Here is a 25,659-nt window from a genome sequence, read left to right on the forward strand (position 1 = left end):
CCATAAGAAAGGGGTCGCCAAAGACTTGAAAAATTATAGACCGATCAGCTTACTGTCCATTGCCTACAAAGTATTTACTAAGGTACTTGCAAACAGAATCCGGAACACCTTAAACTTCCGTAAACCAAAGGACCAGGCAGGATTCCGTAAAGGCTACTTAACTATAGACCATATTCACACTATCAATCAGGTGATAGAGAAATGTGCGGAATATAACCAACCCTTATATATAGCTTTCATTGATTACGAGAAAGCGTTTGATTCAGTCGAAACCTCAGCAGTCATGGAGGCATTACGGAATCAGGGTGTAGACGAGCTGTATGTAAAAATACTGAAAGATATTTATAGCGGCTCTACAGCCACCATAGTCCTCCATAAAGAAAGCCACAAAATCCTAATAAAGAAAGGCGTCAGGCAGAGAGATACGATCACTCCAATGCTATTCACAGCGTGTTTACAGAAGGTATTCAGAGACCTGGATTGGGAGGAATTGGGGATAAGAGTTAATGGAGAATACCTTAGTAACTTGCAATTCGCTGATGATATTGCCTTGCTTAGTAACTCAGGGGACCAATCACAATGCATGCTCACTGACCTGGAGAGGCAAAGGAGAAGGGTGGGTCTAAAAATTAATCTGCAGAAAACTAAAGTAATGTTTAACAGTCTCGGAAGAGAACAGCAGTTTACGATAGGTAGCGAGGCACTGGAAGTGGTAGGCGAATACATCTACTTAGGGCAGGTAGTGACCACGGATCCGGATCATGAGACTGAAATAATCAGAAGAATAAGAATGGGCTGGGGTGCGTTTGGCAGGCATTCTCAGATTATGAACAGCAGGTTGCCATTATCCCTCAAGAGAAAAGTGTATAACAGCTGTGTCTTACCAGTACTCACGTACAGGGCAGAAACCTGGAGGCTTATGAAAAGGGTTCTACTTAAATTGAGGACGACGCAACGAGCTATAGAAAGAAGAATGATGGATGTAACGTTAAGGGGATAAGGAGAGAGCAGATTGCGCGAGAGAACAAACGCGAGTTAATGATATCTTAGTTGAAATCAAGAAAAAGAAATGGGTATGGGCAGGACATGTAATGAGGAGGGAAGGTAACCGATGGTCATTAAGGGTTACAGGCTGGATTCCAAGAGAAGGTAAGCGTAACAGGGGGCAGCAGGTAGTTAGGTGGACTGATGAGATTAAGAAGTTTGCAGGGACAACATGGCCACATTTAGCATATGACCGGGATAGTTGGAGAAGTATGGGAGAGGCCTTTGCCCTGCAGTGGGCGTAACCAGGCTGATGATGATGATTTAGAACCTCAATATAACGAAGTGCATTTGTATGTGATTTCAATATAGCGAAATTTAATTGATGCCACAAAGGAATGCCGAGACAATAAATGGAAATTTCTGCGGATGCAGATGGTCAAATGAGTGAATTACAAGCGACTGTTTTCAAACGCACCTGCTCTCAAATTGCGCGCCCCACGACAAGAGCGACCCCCGGGATGAAGCCGCGTTATGTTCCGTATAAATTCAAAATACGATAAGATCCGATCGTGACTTGTACACTTCGTGCTTTAGGTGCAAGAGAAAGTGTGCGGGGGTGAGAAAGAACAATGGTGGCTTTACGCATGAATGCCGCCTCCCTGTGCGAGCAGAAGGAAAGAGGGAGGAGGGGAGTGACGACGCGGCAGTGCGATCAAGCACATGTGAAGGGGCGGAGGATAAGCTGGCGCATGTCTCAGCCGCGGCTACACATGGCTGGAAGCACGGCTGAGCACATACACAGGCGCGCACCCTGCTTTAGAGGTAATCTGCCGCATGTGCGAAAAATGGGCGTGCTGAGACAGCGTGGCACCATGTAAGCTGTCTTACCGCACATTTATTAGAAAGTATGAGTATAGCGCACGCTATACCATTGCTTACGCTAACAAATAGCGGGTCGTCACTGCGCATGCGCTGAACGCTAAACGTAATAGCGGGTATAGTGGGTATAGCGGGCGTACGCAACGCAAATGAGTTAGCGTTAGCATTTTTTTGTGGTTTGCGGAGTTTGCATGAAACAGGGTGGCGGTCCCGGCTGCCTGCTTCTAATTGAATTTGGCGTTGCTTTTGTAAAATGCGCTTCATTCGTAGCAAATGATTGTGTAAACGGCTTCCCCTTAGTCTCAGGCCGCTTCGATGACAGAGTATTATGGATAACCTCGTGGTGTTTTCGAAGATTGCTTCTCGTTTTGAACAAGTCGAAGCGTAACGAAAGAAACATTCGAGATGTTAGCGCCACCTATCGCTAGTCGGGAAATAACTGCAGACGGCATATGGCCTCTGAGATCCGAAGATATCGCCGGCCAACTAAAATTGTAGAAAATGTGCGCTGCTTAGCGTACGCTATAAGTTGCGTAAGCTAAACTAAAACTGCCTATTATTAAGGTTGCGTAATCTTGAGTTTCGATGACATGTTGGAGCGAGAGGCAGACGAAGCATTCGCTCCCCGCTGCCAGCACTTTTCCTAATAGTATCATCCCAGTGTGGGCAAGGCTATCAGCTGCAGGGGCGGAGTGCACGCGAAAGCGTGGCTGGCTTCACTTAATTGGTACTGCCGAGAAGATATCATTCGTCGCCGACTCCCAAATTTATCAAAACGAATTGTTTTCTCATTAAAATTTGCTTTTTTTGATTGCCCAATAATTCGGAAGATTCTGTGGCCGCTTTCAGTGTAACAAAGATCGATCGGCGATTGTACTTGTTTGCATAAAAGTTTGTATTTCAATAGAACAAAATTTCGATATAAGGAAGCAAATTGTCGATTTTACTGACTTCGCTATATCGAGGTTTAACTGTACTTCATTAAAGATGTAATTAACATGGTGACCAATTACTGGTTCATGAAAGTAATTGAGCAATTACTCAAATGTAAGCAATTATTTTTACGCCGCATTCCTCCAAACCTTCGTGCATCCTCTGCAGCCTTTCACATGTTGCTTATGTTCACTAATAAACTGCTTTTCAATACCTTCGCGGGTCATCTTCCCTTGTTATTGTTACGTCGCAACACCACAAGGGCGTTGTTTAACCACAGAATTTAGAAAATGTTAGCTAAAGTCCCTTTGAGGCGTGTCATGCTCAGACACAAAGAAGCAAAGCATTGGTGCGTGGCTTGCATGTGTGTGCATCAGACAGCAGAGCTTTAGAATCGCTTAGTGTGTGCAGGATAGAAATTAGAAAATAAGCTCAAATCTTCGTGTAATTTCAAACACATAATTTATGCAACATATTTTTTTGTTTTTGCATTAGTGTGGGTTCCTCATAGACAGGAGAAAGACAGTGTTAGTGCGCGAGTCACACGAAAGTTGTAGGTTAGTGCAGCTTATTCGGAAAATGGGGATTGCTCGAGAAGGAAGCTTTGTCTTCACGGCCTGTACTTGTTTCACCAGACTTCTGCAGAGAATGCAGTCTCTGGTGTGACACACAACTGTGGTCCAGATGTCGTCCTTACCCAAATCAACAAAAGCGGTGAAGCACACCCTGTGCGGTACCTCAATTGAAAACTGAAATCACAAGAAGAGGCTTTTAGCACCTCGGAGAAAGAGTACTTGTGCATAGAATTGGCAATTCAAAAGCTAGGATACGATATTCAAGGTGCTAAATTCATCGTCGAGAGCAACCATGGCCCTCTTGCACGGATGAAGCAAATGTTGGAAAGAAACAGGAGACGGATGAGATAGTCACATTTGGCTGGAATAAGAATGCAGATGGGCTGGGCCGGGGACACAAGCTCAGAGGTTTTTTTTTTTTTTTTTTTTTTTAAGGAACGTGATTTGTACGTATCACTAGTGAGGTTGTTGAGTTAGGCAACCTATTTCTGTCTTGTCGAGAGCTGACCATGACTAGAAAGGAGAAACACAGAAAGAGGGGTAAAACAATGTAAAGCTATACGGGGATCATAGCGCCCGGCAGGCATGTCGCTCGGGCACGCCAACGAGTGTGTGTGCCTGTGTATTACCAGGGAGGTGGACACAACAAAGCGAGAACTGGGCCCTCGAGCTGCCATGTGGCATCAGCCATCACAACTAGAACGATCCTCGAGGCCGCGACCGAACATCGACGCTTCGAGCAACCTGAAATCTGGTCACCCTCAGGTCGAATTTTTTGGTGGCGGAGATGTTTGTTACGTCTCAACCCCACAAAGGCATTAATTGGACATTTTCCATGTGTCAAACCACCACCCATCTATCAGCACCTATCCAGAAATCAACGCAGCATGGACACTGACTGCTGAAGGGTCCCACGAAAGGCCCTCACCCCGCCCTTTACCTGGCAGCCTAAGCATAGGATGAAAAGGAGGGAAACAATGACGACGATTTGGGAGTCACAGTTAATTAGACATTTAACACAAGTCAAACCATCACCCATCCATCAGCACCTATCCAGACGTTAACGCCGTGTGGGCACCAACTTTTGATGGGTCCCACAAAACGCCCTCACGCCGCCCTTTACCTGTCAGCCTGAGCGAAGGATGAACAGGAAGGGAACATATATAATGTATAATGTATAATGTATATGTAATGTATAATGTATAATGTATAATGTATATATAATAATATATAATATATAACGACCTGAGAGGCGCAGGTTGCTTTCTTACCACATATTCCAAACCAGTCTCTTCCCCTGTGCACAAGATTCTGGTTACTCAATGCCGTAAGTCTTGAATCTGCGTTATCTTTAAAGCGCAGCTGTTGCTGAAGCTCGGAGTAGGTGATCCTTGTAGGGCAACGAAAAGCTGGAAAAACTGTCCATAAGTGATTTCCTGGCATCGACGCCTGGAATGGTTATTACTCACGAGCCAAAGCAGTGTTGGCTCAAACCGCCGATCCAATATCTGGTGCTGGAAGAACATGAGGAAACAAACACCAATGCCAGGGTTTGCCGGTCTGAATATGCACATCCGCGAGGCTGATGCAATGCATGACAACAAGCATCCTACTGTAGGTCCTGCTAAATTCAAGTGCTCAAAGCTGTGTTTATCATTGCAGCATGTCTTGTCCCTAAGGTAACTGGTTACATATAATTGGTTACAGAAGAAAGTCAGCAGTATACCCTGAAATTTATTTTGTATACTTAATTTATTTGAATATTAATATAATAGTAATAATTTATATTGTATATCTATTTATTTTATAAATAAATAAATAAAATAAAAAGAAATAAAGGCAAAGCTTTGATAGTGAGAGCAAAGTATTAGGTGACTACACGAAGTAAGGCTAGTAGTTTTATAGGGTTTATTAATTACAGGAAACACTCGCTTACAAATTAAATTAACAAGCTTGATGTCACATGGGTACAGGCGAAAATGAACAGATCTCACTCATTGACCATGAAACAAACGCTCGCTGTCACAACACAGGTGTGATGAAGAGCACAGGCAGTGGGAAGCAAACGCTTTGTCCTGGATCTCGCTTCACAGAGTCTCGAAAAGTTGAGATTACATGACCTCCAACACCAGAGGCATGCGAGAACACAGCGCAAACAAACCCACTAGCCAACTCGGCTCAGCCAGCCTTAGGTGAGCCAGCCAGCCTTGCAGGCTGGCTCACCTGCCAGCCTGCAGGTGAGCCAGACTCACCTGCAGCCGCTAGTGTGTGTTCGTCCCTACTCCTAAGAATGCTTGATCACGTGACCTCAAACAGTGGACTCATCCCCTCAGGATCACCCTAGCATGCTTTCCCCTCACATCCACAGCATACAATGCAGGGAGGTGCAATAGGATCTTATAGCACTTGGACTTTATATAATCCATAACCGTGACAACAAAAATTTGCCTGTAGTGTCCATATAATTACCATCACAACAAAAGTAATCTACCGAAGGATGTAATTGATCATAACTAAATAATTACATGTAATTTGTCACATACAAGTCTGCTCATATGGCAACCACTGAATAGATATGAGTGAAATTTCTAGCATTTAAGAGAGAAGTGTGATGCAGGATTGACAAACTCACCTTAGCCTCTTCCACATAAGGAGCAAAGAGGCGAGGCCGAGGGCCTGCCAACCAGGAAGCAGCTCCTCTGGAGGGCGGGGCCTCCTCCCCTCCCAGCATACATGGTGGTGGGCGGGGAAAAAGGCCACGCCTCTGGGCCGACAGCAGAGCATCCGCAGCCGGGGGAAGCACGTGCGCTGTCCGCACATGGCACAGCAGCTCAGAGAGCAAGTCTCGCAGTTCACCGTCACTCAGTAGGTCGCGCCGGCTGCGGGCACCACGCCTGGCAACGCTGTGTGCTGTCTGGCTCACTATGTTGGGCTCTGCAAAGATTTCAACAGGAGCTCAACAGCTTAAGAAGTAATGAAATCTGGGCAAGTTGGTACACTTGCACTTTGAAAGAAACAGAGCAAAAAGACGATATACAAGGAAGAGTGGGAGACAGGACAGCACTAGGCATGTCTACAGGGTGATGTCCTGTCTTCCTTTCTGTATTTGCTGTTTTTTTTTAAAAAAAAGGTTAGCCTAGACATATGCCTGGAATGCTAGCCTGGGTGAAAGGTGAAAAAGAAATAAAAATGATGAAGAAAGGTATGAAAGTCTTCAAGGCAATCAGAATTCTTAACCTACTTCAGCCATTTTGTGTCTCTCTATCTATTGACCCTTTTCGCAGCGATCCTGTGGCTGCTGCCATGTTTGATCATGTGGTGACGTATCCATTGCTTGCCTTAACTGCCCCGTTGCCTCCCATGTTTACAATGGGTGTGTATGACGCCAATGCGGCTTAGCAAACCTCCGTTTCGGAAGATATCATAGACGATGACTGGGTGGACGAGATGAAGCTTTGGCCACAGCTTCAGCGAAACTACCAAAGCACTTTCCGAGCTGATAAACTATATCCAAATGGTGTGAGCAGCGTATATTGTGCTTGTTCTATAAGCAGGGCCAAATATGTATTCCAAGCTATCCAAACTTTCCGCTTATGAATTAAATCAAGATAAGTGTGTTTTGCTCATCATTCTTTCATCATCAGCAGGCAGCAGCCTATCTTATGTCCACTGCAGGACGAAGGCCTCTCCCTGCTATCTCCAATTAGCCCTGTCCTGTGCCAAGCGATTCCGGCTAGCGCCTGTGAATTTCTTAATTCCATCACGCCACCTAGTCTTCTACCATCCTCAACTGAGCTTCCCTACTCTTGGCACCCATTTTGTAACCCTAATGGTCTACCGGTTATATAACCTACGCATTACATGACCTACCCAGCTCCATTTCTTTCTCTTAATGTCAATTAGAATATCGGCTATACCTGTTTGCTCTTTGATCTACACCGCTCACTTCCTGTCTCTTAACGTTACGCCTAACATTCTTCATTCCATTGTTCTTTATTTGGCAAATCTTCACTCGTCACATTTCTGACTTCCTCAGTGTGGTCAGTGCCCGACTATTTTCTGCCTAATCGCTCGCGGGTGTGCTCACTTCCGATAGATTTGGCCTTGCTATGTGCAAGGCTTGAAACGTAGCTGTTTTTTACCTTGCAATACCTTGTAGCAAAGATGTATTATTGCTAGTAACTCACTCATGTGCATCGTCACAAAACATTCAGCTTCGACCATTCGTGTACGATCGGTGTTGTCCATCATTTATTGTGCATATATGGTGCACATATATTCAAGTGTGCGCCCATTCACTTATTGACACGTTGGCGATAGAGTGAGCGTAAGCTTCCGTGCCAGTTGGGGTAGATGTGTGTCGATACTGTGTGTGAAACTTACTATGACAGGAAGCGGCGCTACTCCCTTTGTCATTGTCTAATGAACGGTACTCCCTCTTGCCAACGTTCCAGGGCTGAAGCACTTTTTTGAAGGTTAGTGATACAACACTGGTGGATGAGCGAATTTCTCTACACTCCAGGAAAGCCCTACATCTCGAAGTGCCGGTAACATGTATGGACAGTTCCATCAGCGGCCCGCGAACTTGGCTACACAGATTCATACCATTCCTTAATATACCAGTCACTATTTTTGCAGCCAACTACTGCACACGTCTTCAATCCACATGAGTCAATCAAGCATGATTGGAGCACAGTGCATTTGTGAAAACTCAGTTGCATTTTCGACAGCTGCTCGCACAGAAGCAAGGTGGAACTGGGAGTAGTTTCGTATTCGTGCGCTGTCGCTGAGGTTACGTGCGGCACACCGCTGAAAGCGCCAATCTCATTTCTCTAGAACAAACTGCTCCACGAAAAGGGTCAATAGACCTTTGCAACAAGAGCAATCTTGGCCATGCCATAATCGACTTACCGGGAATCCTTACAAGCAATCCAAGAAAATTCTGGAACATAGTTAACCCTAGTAATAAGTGCAGTAATATTTCATTGCAGGATAAAAACAACTTACCTATTCCCGACAGTGAATGTCCAACAGCATTCAACTCATTTTTCACATCCGTCTTTACCAGAGAAGATAATTGTAACATACCTTTAGTACCCGATTTTGATTTCCAGTATATGGCTCCCATCACTATCACTTTAAAAGGCGTAGTCGATCTTATAGATAACCTTAAAATGTCTTCATCCTCTGGCATAGATGGTATAAATTCTAAAATACTAAAAAACACAATACTAGTATCAAGCAAAATTCTCCTACACCTATTTAACCAATCCGTTACAACTGGTACGTTTCCTACAGACTGGAAGATAGCAAAAGTAGTTCTTGTCTATAAGAAAGGTAACAAGAGTTCTAGTGATAATTACCGTCCTATATCACTAACATGCATTTGCTACAAGATGTTGGAACACATTATCGCATCCCACATATATTCTCATCTTGAATGTAATAACTTTTTTTACCCGAAACAGCAAGGTTTCCAAAAAGGATTTTCTTGCGAAACCCAACTACTAGAATTCACGTCAGACTTACAGTTTGATATGAACAGTAATAAACAAATTGACTGCATCTTTTTGGACTTCTCGAAAGCATTCGATTGTGTAGCCCATGGTTGCCTGAGACCAAAGCTCTCAGCAATTAAACTCGACTCACTAACCCTATCATGGATTCGTAACTTTCTTACTAATCGCGAACAGTTCACTGTTGTTGCCAACTTTTTCTCTGGCCTCTCTGACGTCACCTCTGGTGTACCTCAAGGCAGTGTACTTGGACCTCTTCTCTTTTTATTTTCATTAACGACTTACCGAACAATATATTATCTTCTGTACGATTATTTGCTGATGACTGCATTGTATACCGTTCGATTAACTGTCCCTCTGACCACGCGGCACTCCAAAATGATCTTGCACATATCAGTGATTGGTGTGCTACGTGGCTCATGTCACTAAATGTGTCGAAGTGCAAAGTAGTTTCCTTTTCTCGAAAAACTGTTAACTCTCACTTTTCTTATCATTCGGATTCTAACATAGTTGACCACCACAGAATATAAGAACTTAGGAGTGCTCCTTATGCACAATCTTTCATGGACTAAACACATCACCTCTATTTCAGCTAACGCCTCCAGATCATTAGGACTTCTGCGCCGCAACTTACGAAGTGCGCCTTCACCACTACGCAAACTAGCTTACGTAACTATTGGACGGCCACAAATTGAGTATGCCTCTTGTACATGGTCTCCTCATCAAAATTACCTCGTAGAACTCCTGGACAGCATCCAGAATAGAGCAAGCCGTTTCATTTAAAAAAATTGTAGTAACCAGTCAAGTGTAACCCAAAGAAAAATCGATCTTTCGTTGCAAACACTAACTACTCGCCGTGATATTGCCCTTCTATTATTATTTCATAGATTTGTTCACACAGTTGGCCTAACCTTATCAAACCTGAAAAAAGCATCCTTGACGTCACAACGACTGAACAATGAGTTCAGCTACACCCGAATTTATGGCAACACACACGCTTTTAATTTTCCAGCTTTGACCCGTGGGGTCCGTTTATGAAACGCTCTACCAGATAACATCGCTTGCCAATCGAAACACAGTGCATTTCGCAATCTGCTAACCGATCAATATGCCGTTTCAACCATCTAAACACGTCATGTCATTGGTAACTTTCCTGCATTTTTTTCTACAAGTTAAAGAATTTCAGTGGTCCCAATTTTCTTTTACAATGCTTACTACTGTATAACATGCAAAAACGTTTACAATGTTATTATGCTATTATGTTATTGCTTACCATTTATTGTTATTGCTCTACATATTGTATTTGCTAATGTATTAATTTTCCATGTTGTGTGCGTACTCCTTTCATTATGCTGATGTTTATTTTTTTCCCGATTCCATACTAATATGTTACCGTATTTCCCCCCCTTACACTATGCCTTCTCGAAGGCCTGTAAGGTACACGTAAATAAATAAATAAATAAATAAATAAATAAATAAATAATGCCCTCTGGACTGTTGCACTCATTATGCGTGAGACCCCTGTAAAAGCAATGCAGAACGTGCCTCAGTACCACACTCAACAGTCCAGTGAGGAGGTTCTCTCGCTTCTCATTAGAAACGCCTTTATGCTGCCCTGGTGCTGCATGGTATTGAACTGAGGGATAACACGTGGAAGGTGGGAGATGGAAATTCAAGACAATGAGTAAAACGAGAACAAGATGAAAGCGGGAGCCAGCATTTTGACAAGTGGACTTGTCTTCTTCAAGGCATGGTTGACGGTATTGAACTGGTGTCACACGATTTCCTCATACAGAGCAGTCCAACACTTACGCGCTGTGCCACGAATGTTCGTGAGCAGCAAGAGATTAATTCCTGTGTGCAACTTAATATGTAATGTCGGCTTACAGGCCTCTTTAAAGCCCACCACCCTCAAAATGGAATACCACATGATTTACATCAGTTTCTTCGAGCTGCCTGATGTTCTTTTATGTGGCCACTGGGTGTGTGCCACTGTGGCTGCACAGGAGATGCCCAAACGGACGGTGTAGGAAGAACAGGCGCTCCAACGACGCCTCCCTATTGGTGGTGTTTCACCTCTGCACTGCTGGACGGCAGCACACGTTAAGAGGCCAAAGAAGCAAGAAATTTGAGCTTGTAAGCAACTGTGTGCAAAGTGCGTTGAAAGAAATTAAAACAAATTTTTTCACTGTTCCTCTACAATCATTTAAATCACTCAGGTGCCATAACAAACGATAATGACTCTGACAGTTTGGTCGCGCCGCGTGCTCTAGCAGATGGCATTGTGTCAATCCTTCGAGCGGTTGCCAACGAGTGCCGCAGGCAGAGGATAAGCTATTAGTTTAGCAATGTTCGCTTCAAAATTTAGCACTCTATCATCGTCGTTTTTGGTAAGCGCTTAAAAATTTAGACAAACAGTCTGAATCGCAGGAGAGGGAAGGGAGGTCTACATCTCGAGCTGTGACGTTGCCTGGTGGAGACGGATTGTAGGCAAGAAGTGATTCGCACCAAACTGCAACAGCAGGTCTTGCATGTGCAAAGACAGAGTTTCCATGTTCAGTGGAAAGAGTCGAATGCGTGGTTCCTAGGATGCTTTTGAATGTGAAGACCAAGTCCTGCAACCAGGAGAGTACGGCTGTGAGAAGCACTTCGACCTTGCATACGTTACAATTACTTCGTGGACAGCAGTGCACAATTAAAAAATTTAGAAGGGTCTGAACTTGAGCTTGTTGATAAGCTTCATTATGGGGAAACAGTGCAAAAAAAAAATAAGACAGGAAAGACGGACAGGACAGGCGCTGTCCTGTTTGTCTTTCTTGTCTCACTTTCTTTTTTTTGTGTGTGCTTCCCTGTAATGAAGCAATGCACAATAAATTTGTTATCGTTGGCACGGCCGGAAGAGCAAATTTTAGAAATATGGCTAAGATGCACATTAAAGAAGCCTGGGTGGGCATAAATAATACTGGAGTCACCAGCTATGGTGTACATTTTATGTTGAATTCCAATGATAGATCCAGATCAAGTTTTTCTGCTCTGTATGGAGCAATCCTATTCTAATGGAAAAATGAGAGCATGAGTTGTGTGTTCTAATGGTAGATTAGGACCAGCCACTGATTATGGATCACTCTGCGGAGCCAAAATAATCACTCCGCTCAAATCAGCATATTTGACTGGAAGGCCGAGTGACGAATTTCCTTCACCCGCCTCTGCTTACTGTCACGGTCGCCTGTTTCCGGTCGTGGGCAGCTATGGATGACATGGAAAACATGGTTGCGCTGTGTGTTTTTGTTCCTGCTCCTGGATAGTGACAGCTCCAACTCAGACACTATAAGTTCCCAAGTCCAGTGATGATTCTTCAGACATGAAAGAAAAACAAATGCACAAAATGCCGGGATGATCCAGATGATGGTGGCAATGGTGATGATGCCTACCCGATCCACCTCTAGTCTAGCACTCTCTCACTTAACTTCCCTTTACTTTGTTGAGAGTCAGCGCCGTGTCGCCATTTTATAGCTTCTTTTGTCCTTGTCTTGTGTTACACTGTAACAAATGTTACTATGAGTCGCAACCAACTGGCCCAACTTGCCGTCTTGATTTTAATAATGAGTTGAATATAAAATATCATATCACTTGTGAACAAGGTCCCCCCCTGTGCTCTGTTGGGCAACAAGAGGCCTGTTTACGTTATTTGATACATTTAATGCCGTTATGATTTGGATTTTAGTTCGCTTGAAAAGCTTGTAAATGAGAACAAAGGAAATGTGGCTGCATATGGTGCTCTAAGACAATGACAGTAATTCAACAAACAAAAAGCACATCAGTAGATGCATGTAGAACTGTGGCACTCACTGAAGGAGCGAAGCGTGTTACTGTACAGTACCACATGTTGTTCTAAAGAGACTGCCCAAATAATAAGGAGATTTGCCTAAATCTGAAGGGAAAATTCGTAGGCTCAACTACTGTTAACAAGTACTGCTGAACAGGCGAGTTGGTGCATCATATTCTTGTCTTGCTTTAGTGGAACTCAGTTTGAGTATGAAGGGACAGGGTCAGGAGACAGTATGAGCACTAACTTCCAATTGGTTTTATTCCATGACCCTATTGCAAATTATACGACCACTCAAAGCACATGTGACAAAACAATCTAAACAACAGGCTTAGAAGAAACACACGACTGCAGTTCACTGCACAAGTGCCTACCATCTTAGAAAATCAAGTTCATTGCCTAATGAAGATAAGGACGGTGCACTCACGCACGCCTTACCGCATTTGGTGATGGCATCAGCCTCAATAATCCCGCGCATTAGTTGATTAGGACTGCATCCTGTGATCATGTAATCTTTAAAAACTGGCTTGCATCCACAAGTCTCGCAATGCAGGGCAAGGAACCCACTTGATGAAATTTTGTTGTTAACATTGTAACTATGCTCGTGCAAGCGATCACTAATACATCTTCCGGTCTGCCCAATGTAGACGTTGCAGTCACAATCAATTAATGCGTGAAATTACTGAGGCTGATGCCATCACAAAATGTGGTAAGGTGTGTGTGTGTACACCCTTCTTATCTTTATTAGGCAAGGAACTTGATTTTCTAAGACAGTAGGCATGTGTTCAGTGAACTGCAGTCGTGTGCTTCTTTTAAGCTTGTTGTTTAGATTGTTTTGTCACGTGTGCTATGAGCAGCCATATAATGTGCAATAGGAGAATAGGGTCATAGAATAAAACCAGTTGGAAGTTAGCGCTCATCCTGTCACCTCTCCCATCATACCCAAACTGAGTTGCATTAAAGCGAGACAAGAAACTACTGCGCATAAATGATTTTCGCCATGAACTTATGTGCCTGCTCAACAACTGCAGTTCTCGTGCAGCAGTGGCAGCACAAGGTTCTCCATGCGCACGTGCGTCAGTCCGTTCCTACATCACCTCTTCCCCTCCAACACACATATTCGACAACTTCCAATGGTGAACTCTCGAATTGAATAGTGAGAACCATTTGATTAAAAACATCAAATATTTGCACACCCCTATTAAGAAGTGTAGCCAGACAAAGGCTCACCTCTTTCTTCCATCCTCTTGAGCAACTGCTGCTCTCCCCACTTGAGTACAGCCACCAGGATCTCCAACTCACTTGCCTGCAATTTCACACAGCCTTCTTTTTTTTCTTTCTTTTGATATTTTCTACTCTATGTCAGTTGTGACAGCCTTCGTTTTTAAATACAGTTAAACCTCAACAGAACCAAGTCGGTAAAGTCTGCATTACACTTTGTTATATTTCACTATATTGAAATTCAATCTTTTATGAAATTAAGTAAAGACACTGTATAATTATTTTACACGAAGGGGCTTTAGAATTTTACAAATTACAGCTTCAACCATTAATAATGTAACTGTTCAAGTGCAGAACTATCTATAATGCAGCCTTTTCTGACTCCAATTTATCTTTTCCCATGTATATACATACCACTTATAGTGCAGCTGTGCAAGACAACATACCGGTTATAGTACTGCTTTCGCAGTAAAATCCTGCAGACAACTGCAGCAGTGAGCATGCTTCTCCACGAGGTGCACCGGCCGATGGGAGGGAAGAGCAACAAGGGCGATGCAGAGGAGGATGAGACACGGAGCAAACAAACGAGGAACGAAGACAAAGAAAAAAGAAAAACGCTAATGAAGTGCACCCGCGCCATGATGCGGGTGCACGGTGGTTGCTTAGGCGACGGCAAAGCTTTTGCTAAACTGCTTATCAGCAGCGCGCGCTCCGCACTGAACGAACGCAGCTTCAGTTTGTGTGCGCCCATCGCAATGCAGGTCATTGTGAAGTGCAAGTATCGTGCAGGCGACTTTGACTACTGTCAGCTTAAGTGGTGTTCCACAAATTTCCAGTGAGGGCACAGGTGGCACGAGCAACACTCAAATGGCGGCAACTTGGTCCGTGGTTGCCATGTTTTCAACATCGCATGCATGCTGATCGGTCCGAGAAAAATTCTGCGAGGCAATGTACAGCGTCGCAAATTTCAGCCGCCATTCTAGCTTAGTTCTGTGAAGTTGGTGGTAGGAAACTTCAAATAATCGAGCAGGTGTTAAAAATCAGTCGCTGACTAACTTACTTTCCTTTGTACCATCTTTTTTTTTTTTCTTAGCTTAGTCTGCTGCATGCAAAGACTGTTGGATAAAAAGAGGAACAGCGCAACACAGGACTAGCTAGTAAAGAGCACAGGACAGAGCATTGACTAGCAACCAAATGCTTTATTTGCAGAAGCCGCATATAAAGACATCATTGAACATGACATAAAGAACATAAAGAGGAGGATAAGATGGATAAGCGTCAGCCAAGAAGATAATCCAGTTCTTTTGTTGAGAGCATGGGGGATACAGAACTGAAGCACGCACGGCCACTTTTGAATATGCAAAATGCCTCAAAGATTTCCCACTCACGCTTTTCACTATATCTGCCGATTATTTCGCACTTCTTAAAGATTGAGGTGCAGCCACACGTGTTACAGTGGGCAGCCAGATGACTGTACAGGTTTCCTTTTAGTGAAGCGGCATGCTCGTGCAGGCGATCATTAATGCACCTCCCCGTTTGCCCTATATAGCAACATTTACAATCAAGCGGGATTTTATAGATGACCTGCGTTGTACAGTCAATAAAGCCACGAACATGATTTTTATAGCAGCTTTTGTGCACGACAGTATCCTCCCTGTTGACTATTTTGCACAACCTGCTCAGTTTATCAGGGGCATTGCACACCACCCCTACTCCTGCCTTGGCCGCAATTTTCATGTTATGGGAAACACGGTGTACATAAGGAATGATGGCAAGCCTAGATCTCAAAGGCGGTGACTGCATAGTTTGTTTTCCAGCGTTCTTTAGCTGTTTTACAAGGCCACCAGCAACACTGCACAACACGCTGGTCGGGTAACCTGCTGATGTTAATCTGTTGACTCGCGCTGAAAAGCTCTGTTCAACAGAGTGCTCGCACGAGCACTTCAGAGCAGCTCGCAAACATGCCTTAGCGATACCTCGTTTTACAAGTTTGGAGAGTGCAGACAAAAACAGGAGAAGCACTTTCTTTGAGCAAGGTGAGTAGCTCCAGCATACGTGATGAGGTTTAAAAACAATTTCAGTGTCTAAAAATCTTAAACAGTCATTAGTGGGCTCTTCCGCTGTTAATGTAAAATCCTTCATTATCTCATTGAAGGTATCAATATTTGTCTTGAGGGTTAACTCCGTGTTACAAGGGTCAACTGAATAGAATGCAAAAAAGTCATCAACAAAGCGAAATATTCTTACGGTCGTCAGCTGTAGGCGAGCGAGTAAGCCCCTGTCATAGCGTGCCAACAATATGTCGCTAAGTATGGGTGCCAAACATGAACATATACAGACTCCCTGCTTTTGAATTAAAAGGTTATTGTCATGACAAATGAATGTGGATTTTAGATAGTAGGTGAGCATTTCCATGAAGCTGCCGACACTCGTTCCACAGGCATTTTGAAACTTAACTCCGCAATGCTTATCGATGCAATCACCAACTTCCTCTAAAATCAGGTTACTTGGTACCGAATGGTACAAGTCTTTGACATCAACAGAAAAGGCGTGGCAGTACGGTGGGCACTCACTTTGCAAGAAAGTAGACACTTCGTGTGGCTTCCGGATGAGAAAAGGGTCGTCCACTTCCAGATTTCCCAGCGATTTTTGCAGGAAAGCACCTAAAAGTCGCTGCCAGGTTCCCCGCTCCGACACAATCACACGAAAAGGGGTTTTCACCTTATATGTTTTTGCCAAGAAAAACACAGTCAAAGTTACGCCCTTTTAAGTCCTCACAGAAGATGCCAGCTTGGTCAGACCTGATGATTCGCACAGTCTGGCTGCTTCGGCCTTCACCTTTGCTGGCTTGACTTCACTTGCGTCCTTGAAGTGGCTGCTCAGGGCTTGCTCAGCCTTAAGATGGTAGGCCCCTGCAGAGGCGACTATGAAGCCACCTTCCTTGTCTGAAAGGAGCAGTTTCAAGCCCTCGTCCGTGAGTGAGGAAATAACAGAGGCTGCCTTTTCACATTCCTTGCGTTAGGCAGTTAGGCCTAGCGTTAAGCAGCTAGGCATAGTGTTTACCGCAGTGGTGGCTACGGCTGCCAGCGGATCTGCATGCGAGAGCGCCAGTTCAAGGCAGCGAGGTAATAAAACGGCAGCACTGGTGGCTTTGATTATTGCCGTTTCGGATCTGCGGTCACGGCAAAAAGTCCGTAAAATCGGATGGAGAAGGACGGAGACGTTCTTATACATTGACTCTATGGGGTACCTGGTGGTGCTGCAAAGCCATCCGAATTATCAGGTGTCCGGGAAGTCGGTCGTTGAGTGCACGCTGGCAACTCCAACCGACGACACGCTGTTAAAAGACGATTCATTACGATCCCACTCTGTTACGCGAGTCTGCATGCATTACCGCAACTTTCGTTCCCTTTCAATAAAATTACAGCTAATTTTCCCTGATAGAAGCACAAATTCTCCGAGTTTTCCTTGAGTAAATTCAGATTATTCATGATCCCTGAGAATCCATCAGAATTACTAGTTGGTAGACACCCTGGGTATTGTATTTCACACGGAATTGTGACAATGTCCATCAGGTCTCCTTGGCTATCTTGCAACATAGGAGATACTTGTATTTTTCAGAAGTCTTGGCAGCCATGTGTCTGTCCTGGATGACTCTCTTCTGCCAGGGCTCCCCAACACTGCTCAAGGCCCTGCGGCTCCTGGCGAGCACGATACACATCATGCACTAGGGTGATATGTCGAGTGAGTTACATCAGAGACAGGCGAGTTGGATATGTCATGGTGGCTATGCAAAAACTGTCAAAAATTTGCCCCCTGTATAGTTCGGAGCATTGAATGTGGTCTGCAGCAGCGCAGTAATTAGCCGTTTCCGCAGCACATGTGCACAAGTCCGTGGTAAGTGAGCGCTTTTTCGTTTGGCGAAGGCGCAAACTCAGTATGCTCTCTTCACCGGGTCTGGTTATGTTGAGCTGACAAGTGCAGTGCATACAATATATGCTAACAATCATGTCTGCTAAGTATCACAGCCCTACGTGCAGTGGCAAGAGCCTAAATTTCAAACGAAATGCCGTACGCCCTTCTCCTTGTGTGTGCCACTGGAGCATACTACCAGTCGTAGAGTCGACGTCAATTGCACAAGTGCACCTATGTACAGGTGCCGAAAAAAGTGGTATACTCCACACAGTCCACATAGCAGGAACTGGAGCAACGGCAAACTGCATCGCAACGCCATCTACAGGCAGCATCTGGGATCACGTCTGCCGATAATAAAGGGCACCCATTGGCTGTCTCGATCCCAGATGCCGCCTGTAGATGGCGTCGCGATGCAGTGTGCCGCTGCTCCGGCTCCCGCTGCGTGGACTGCGTGGAGTATACCAGTTTTGTTGGCGCCTGTACATGGCAGTGCTGTGATGTCACTCACAGTGACATGCGACTTCCAGAACTGTTCAAGGCATTAGTTATATGTTTAACCTGTTGCTTCAATAGATGAACTAAAGTTTAAAGAAATAATAGAAGTTAAGACTAACTTTAGCATACACTAAAGAAGATGAAGGTGAAAGCGTGCGTGCTCGCAAGACATTCATTACAGGACTTTAAATATTCATTTGAATGCTTTGTTACTTCCTAGCACTTGTTTTCTCCCACCTAAGGTTGTGAGTTCACGTGGTTTAATTAACTCTACCTTTATTACTGGTACCTTAATTAACTTTTCCCTAATTAATCACAAGGGTAGTGGGTTCGACTTCCACCAAAGGTCGAGAGTTCACCTCCCACCAAAGTTTGTGGGGCTGACTGCTTTAATTACCTCTATCTTAATTACCCATGCATTAATTAACTTCACCTCAGTTAACACCAAAGTAGTGGGTTGATCCGATTTCGAGATGTGGCCGGTTCACCCATATCTCCATGTTGGACCGTGAGTTGGAATGCCTGCTAACTTTGCCTTACCACCAAAGGCAATGGGTTCGACTCTCAACCTTCATGATGTTAATTGGAACCCACCTTGAAGATATGGCCGATCGCCCATAACTCCAAGTGCGTTCAACTCCCGCCAAAGGTAATGGGTCCAAGTGCCTTGACCACTATAGGCTAAACAGAGCACAAGCAGTTACACTTAGGCAATTACAAACACAGTCTTATTATTCACCTGCACAAATAAAGGAATGGTATGACATTACAGACATGAATATTTTATGCAAAGCATGCGAAAAGGAGATATGCACGCTTGAACATCTGCTCTGGGAGTGTGGGTCGCTCGGCCCTGGCATTTCCCGGAATCGGTTTTTAGGAATTATCAGCTCTTCAGATCATATCCCTCAAGTTCTGGCTGTCCAGTACGCCCGTGATAAGGCTAGGAGGCTTGACCTCCCGGTCCCGACATGGGACTAGCCAGGCAGGTGGCAACACCTTGTACAGGACCAGAATAAAGTTTTTTTCCTCCTCCTCCTTGATTAACTTAATTATCTTAATTAATGGTACTTTGATACACTTTGCCTTAATTAACACCAAAGGTAGTAGGTTCAACTTTCTACCTTCATGACGTCAATTGGAATCTAACTTGGCCGGTTCACCTATATCTCTAAGTGGGTTCGACTCCTAACGGTCGAGGGTTACGTCCACCAATGGTCATGGGTTTGAGTGCCTCTATTAACTCTATCTTAATTAACAGTGCCTTAATTAGGTTTACCTTAATTAACACCACAGGTCGTGCTGATGTTACTTCTTTGCCTCGACTTCACGCTTTATTATAAAAAAAATTATTGCCGAGTTTACCCTAATTAACACCAAAGGTAGTGGGTCTTAGCTAATTGCTCCTTAATTAACACCACAGTTAATGAGTTTGACTCCCACCAAAGGTCGAGGGTTCGAATCTTTACCAATTTTAGTGCCATCAATTTTTGTACCATAACGCCGGACATCGGATTTTTTGACCCATGAGCCATCTAAGGCCATACGCCTTAAAAATACAAACCGAAAGCCTGCATGTTTTTGTTTTACTTTGTACTGTCGCAAGAGCGATGTTTCGTCTGCCTGTTCCCATGTCGTGCAGTTGCAAGCACAGAGAATGAAACTGTGTCATTTTATACCATGTTCCAGCACCGAAACATGCTCTTTCATCCTCTGACACCTGCCTCAGTGCTCGCGATTGTGGCACTGACTTTGTGGGGATGCGTGACTCTCACGCCTCCCCTGTGATCTAGTTTTCCTGCATAGCTCCTCTCCTGCAAGGCGGTTTCACCCGCCGCGTGCCCTGGCGCAAGCGGCGATCGGAGTGGTTGAGGCGCAGTACGAGAGATGGCGCGAGTATTGCGCTGCTGACGCCACCAACAGGCGGGGCTACTTGGGTGCGGGAAAAGGAAGGCTCGCGCTCTTGAGCGGCAGACTGGCGAACACGACGGACGTCCCGCGCGTGCGCCAATCCATGCTTCTGCGAGACCGTCTCGCGTGGCCGCCTTCGAGCGCGCCACCGTTCGCGTGACCGTACGCGTGAACGACCAGGCGTTGGGATCCAGCATGGGGTGAACATATTCGCTCGCTATCCGGTTGCAGTGAGTCGGACTTCTAGATTTGTCGCGTGCCCATCGGCATGTTTTATGGATAGCAACTCGGCTAGCAGGCATTGATCTATGAAAGGTGCAATAAATGCCCTTGTGATTGTTTGTTCTACTGTGTTGTCGTTCCTTTGTCCCAAGAGCATGGTTGAGAACCCCACATCTGGCTGCCCAACGTGGACCTCTTGGGATCGGACGATAGATTTAACAGTTTTGCTTCGTTCGAAACCTTTGTTTGAACCGAAGCGTAGGGCTAGCATGGATTTTGATCGCTAGCGTTGACGGCGTGCTTTCTTGAGCGAGGCGACGGTGGCTGAACTGTGTTTGAACATGTCAACATGCTAAGCCTTTTCGCAAGTGTTGTTTTAATGACATTCGTCTGTACGAGAGCCACGTGGTCTGCATCCTGGGAGAGCGAGATTTAGCGCCCGCGGAGCATATTGGCAAGCCTGAAGCAAGTGAGTACGGAAGCCTCGTGGGTGGTCCGAATTTCTTATGTAAATAGCTTCTTCTATCTCTTTGACTCTGATGAAGTCGCAGCTCTGGGAGCCGGGTGGCCGCGGGCCACGGGTGCCACTACAGGCTGACTGGTATTGCAGCCTGGCACCGGGTGCTCCGACACCGTCTGGGACGGTGGGCGCCGTCAACTCTGATGCTGTGTGCACCGAGCGGAGTAGGACCACCTCACAGAGCTGACGTATCCTCGCAGCTGCCTGTTTTGCGCCCATTTCGGGTGTTGTTTTTGGATGCCGGTTGATGTCAGGGTAGCGACGCTTTAGGCCTAAGGCTTTACGAAGCTGCCTGTCACACGTGGAGGGACACAACCTGGTGGACCGTGGCGTTGAGGTGCTGCACTTTGCTTCCTTCATTTTAGTTAGCCTCGCACGAATTGAAATTACTCGTTCGACTCAAGGAAGCGAGCTTCGTTCACGTGAACTTAGCATCTGAGTAGCTGCCCGATCTTTTGCTAGCCGAGTCGAACATCGTACCACGTAGGCGATGCGCATGCAGAATTCCTCTCCCTTGCACTACTTTAGTGTTTGTCGAGTGTGTTGAGTGTACACAGCGTGATTGGAGTCACCCTTGGTTTGCCGTCACTTGCACATCGTCTGCGCTGCTGCCCCGGACTACGATCGAGCCACCGGGCAATGGTGATGCTGTGGCGAGTTCGGCGCAGTGACTTCGGCGGCCGCCTGTATCCAGCTCGCAACCCTCGGCGGCGGAGAATAGAGCCGGTGGTCACCAACAGCTACTGCGGCCCTCGCAAGCAGGGCGCGTCGGCGCGAGCGACGCTTGCTCGTTCCGACTACTGCGTCGCCGTTTCTGGAGTCCTGGCCTGGAATCGTGCCGTCGAGTCTGCAAAGCTGCTGCTGTGACCGGCGGACGCCAGCGGTGTACCCAAGGACAATGTCGGCTCGAATGCTATGGACAGCGTGTGGACATTTCCTCAGCGCGGCCACTGTTGCATGTACTATCTTGTTCGCGAAGCACGGGTTAATGTTAGACCATGTCACATGTTTTGCCGGAACAAGACGTGATTTAAGGTTGGGGGGATGTGGGGATGCGCGACTATCGCGCGTCTCCTGATGTTTTTCCCGCATGGTGCGTCTCCTGTAATCTGGCTTCGCGGCGTGGCCTGGCGCCCGCGACGCTTGGAGTGGTTGAGGCACAGTGCGAGAGAGGGCGCGACTGTTGCGCGGCTAACGCCGCCGACAGGGCGCAGAGAGACTTGGGTGCCGAGGGACAAGGCGCTTGCTTTTCCCGGCAGATCAGCGAACAGTGTGGACGTCCCGCGCGCGCGCCGACCCATGCTTCTGCGAGACCACCTCGCGTGGCCGCCTTGGAATGCACCACCGTTCGCGTGACAGTACGCGCGAACGACCAGGTGTTGGGATCCAGCATGGGCCGAACATATTCACTCGCTATCCGGTCGCGGTGAGTCGGACTTCTAGATTTGTTGCGCGCCCATCGGCATGTTTCGTGGATAGTAACTCGGCTAGCAGGCATTGATCTATGAAAGGTGCAATAAATGCCCTTGTGATTGTTTGCACTACTGTACTGTCGTTCCTTTGTCCCAAGAGCATGGGTGTGAGAACCCCACAGCTTATACCACTAATCAGATGTTATGATGCAGAGCACACAAAATCGGCTGCTGTGCATAATGAAAGAAATGCAACAGTTTGCTTACGAGACTGTCACCACAAGTGCGCTGCTCAGCAAAAACTCTTGAGAGAGAGAGAGAAGAAGGCGGGGTTCGCGTAAAGAAAAATGAAATGTAAAATATTCTGTGTGTCCTACCAAAGGTGGCTGTGTAGTATTTTGATGAAACCTGTGTCACAGGTGTGAATGATGAAGAAAAGGTGAAGAACCTGGTTGTTGTACAAGAACTTCAAGATCTTGGACTGAAGGTAACACAAAATGTCAGTTTTTTGCATCAGAGATAGACTGCATCAAATGCAAATTACTTAGACCATGTCACCAAGAAAGGGCTCATGCCAAACACAAAGAAAGTTTTAAAAAAATTAATTAAATTATGAAGTTTAACATGCCTAAACCACTTTCTGATTATGAGGCATGCCATAGTGGAGGACTCCGGAAATTTCGACCCCCTGGGGTTCTTTAACAACCCAAAGAACCCAAAGAAAGTAGAGGCCATTACTGATGCACCTTCTCTACAGAATGTTAAAGAGCTTCAAGGCTACCTGGGTTTACTGAACTTCTAGACGTTTCTTGCCAAAACACCGTCTAGGCTACTGCCTCTCCATCAGCTACATTTAGAATGCAAGAAATGGACATGTGGGAAGGAAGCAAAAGCAAGCTTTCTTTGAAAGCAAGATGCTTCTGGCCAGTGCACCTGAACTGGTGCATTACAACCCTTCAAGGAGTTTATGTGTCCTGCGATGCCTCGCCACATTGTGTTGGTGCAGTACTGGTGCGCAACTATGATGGAGTGGGGCACCCCATTGCCTTTGCTTCACAAAGCCTGCTCTCTGCTGAGAGACATTACAGCCAAATAGACAGAGAGGTCTTGGCCATAATTCTTGGAGTAAGCAAATTTTACCAGGACTTGCGGGGAAGACCATTCACTGCAGTTAAGGACCACAAACTATTGGTTGGACTGTTCAGCTCCAGTTGAGGTCTCAGGCATCACCACTGGTCATCAAGTGGGCCTTGAAAATTTCAAGCTACCAGTTTAAGCTCACCTACCAACCAGGAAGCTCGGGACATGCTGATGGGCTCAGCAGGCATCCTCTACCAACAACTGCTGCTCTCCACGACATACCTGCACATGTACTTATGCTGGATCAAGTATACCCTGATGTCCTACTGTAAGCGATTATTGCTTGCATGACAAGAAGTGATTCCTTGCTCTCAGAACAAGGCTCATGCTGTTCTCACTGGAACCCCTTTACCAGACAGGGAAGAGTGGGTTCCCTTTACTTGAAGATTCCGTGACCTTAGTTAGCTTGCACAAAGGCTGTCTTTTGTGGGGATTTCATGCAGTCGTTTCAAAGGCACTACAGTGAAACCTCATTACTGCGAACCCAACTTTAACGAACTTTTCAGATTAATGACCTTTTCAGAAATCTCCTACTAACTGCTTATTTCAAGGTAAAATTATTTCCGTACTCAAACTTCAGAATACCGAACTTTTTAGAATAACTACCATTATTCAGTTTCCATGTGCCCATGTTAACAACACCTCAGTACTATGAATGAATATTCAAAAATAGGGGAATTCTTAGATTTCTATGTATCCTTTACAGCAGCCAAACAGTAGGCTAGCAGAACACAAGGGGGAAGACACGGATGCTGCGGCGCAGGGGTTCGGAAAACCTGAGCTGGCACCCAAGGAAAAAACACCGGAAGGGGCCTTTTTCTATTGAGGATGCAACGACGCATCAGGTTTTGCGAGTGCATGCTCTGCTCAGAGAAGTGTTGTCTAGCAACAGAGGCGAGTCTCTTCCTTCTCTCACCCTTCTTTCTACGCACACCTCTCCTTTCTTTCATGATTCTACCCACAACCGTACTAGCTACATGTGCAGATAAATGTAACCTCCGTGCTCGTGGAGATGCTACACAGCCGCAGTTTTTGGACGGTGTTGTTTACCCATGCTTGCACTTTGGTGTAGTTAAGGTGTCTGCTTCAAGTGAGACAACTGCAGTGTCCATGGCAATGAATGTGAAAAACAAACAAAAATAAACATTATGCTTTATAGGCGACATGGAGCTTCTTCATTGTCGGTGGTTTTTTCGGCATCAGTGTCTCTTTTGTGCATGCCACTCCATATACGGGGATGCATGGCCGTGGAATCTATGGAAAATAGCAACAGTGCGGGTCGAGGGCAAACAGTGACATTTTTGTGGATAGCTCATACTGTGACAATTGATAAACTGATGGGTTGATGAGCCATGTGGAAAACGTACAAAAGTTGACAGTGCAGCAGCTTCTCATTGTTATAACCAATATATTGTTAAAACAGGTATCATTATAAGTGGTTAGACTGTACAAATGAAATCTCGCGCCTTTCTTTGATGCTTAAACAGAAGTTGGTGGCAGCAAAAGAATACTTTTCAGAAAAGCTCACGCAATTTACAAAAGCTTTCCCACAGCGTTTTTGGCGCCACCTTTCACCCTCGTATGAAAAAATGAGGTTCATTGAAATGGATAGTTGTTTTATTGCTGACCAATCAGAAATCACCAACAGCTGCAATGCTAATTTTCATTCTCTTTCTCGCCTCTGAATTCCAGTCCAGGAACGTGCGCCATCTGACGTGTTGGATGTTGTTTTGTCTGAACAAGGTATTTGAAAGCATATTTAGCGCCAGCAAACTGGCGCTAAATATGCTTTCAATTTACCAACACGCCCAACAAATGGCAATGCTACAAGGTATTTGGTTCCCTCCTATTTAATTTAGACACGAAAACGTCGCCTGGCCCAGATTCTATTCCTAATGAGTTTCTGGGGTGATATGCTGAATGGGTTTCTAAATATTTACTTGTCATATTTAAGGCTTCTTTTGAGCAACATTGCTTACCAACTGACTGGTTACAGGCTAGAGTAGTAACAGTACGCAAACCTGGAAGCAAGTACATTCCTGATAATTATAGACCTATATAGACCACTTGCACCTGTTGCAAAATACTTGAGCATGTCCTGGCAAAG

The 25,659-nt window shown here is 45.4% G+C and overlaps 1 protein-coding gene and 1 long non-coding RNA gene across 6 annotated transcripts in view; one reads left to right on the forward strand and one right to left on the reverse strand.

Annotated features, from left to right (window-relative positions):
• Positions 1-25,659, forward strand: part of LOC135918013 (uncharacterized) — a 104,132-nt gene that overhangs the window by 45,327 nt on the left and 33,146 nt on the right. The window lies entirely within an intron of this gene.
• The window catches only part of LOC135918012 (BTB/POZ domain-containing protein 7), a 140,530-nt gene that overhangs the window by 41,256 nt on the left and 73,615 nt on the right, over positions 1-25,659 (reverse strand). For all 4 annotated transcript variants that reach the window (XM_065451678.2, XM_065451676.2, XM_065451679.2 and 1 more), the window contains 2 exons: positions 13,947-14,022; positions 6,007-6,308 (listed from right to left, as the gene is read on the reverse strand). In XM_065451678.2, the coding sequence (XP_065307750.2) occupies positions 6,007-6,308; positions 13,947-14,022 (378 nt within the window). The remainder of the gene's footprint in view (positions 1-6,006; positions 6,309-13,946; positions 14,023-25,659) is intronic.

This window comes from Dermacentor albipictus, chromosome 7 (assembly GCF_038994185.2).
Source record: "Dermacentor albipictus isolate Rhodes 1998 colony chromosome 7, USDA_Dalb.pri_finalv2, whole genome shotgun sequence".
Lineage (NCBI taxonomy): Eukaryota > Metazoa > Arthropoda > Arachnida > Ixodida > Ixodidae > Dermacentor > Dermacentor albipictus.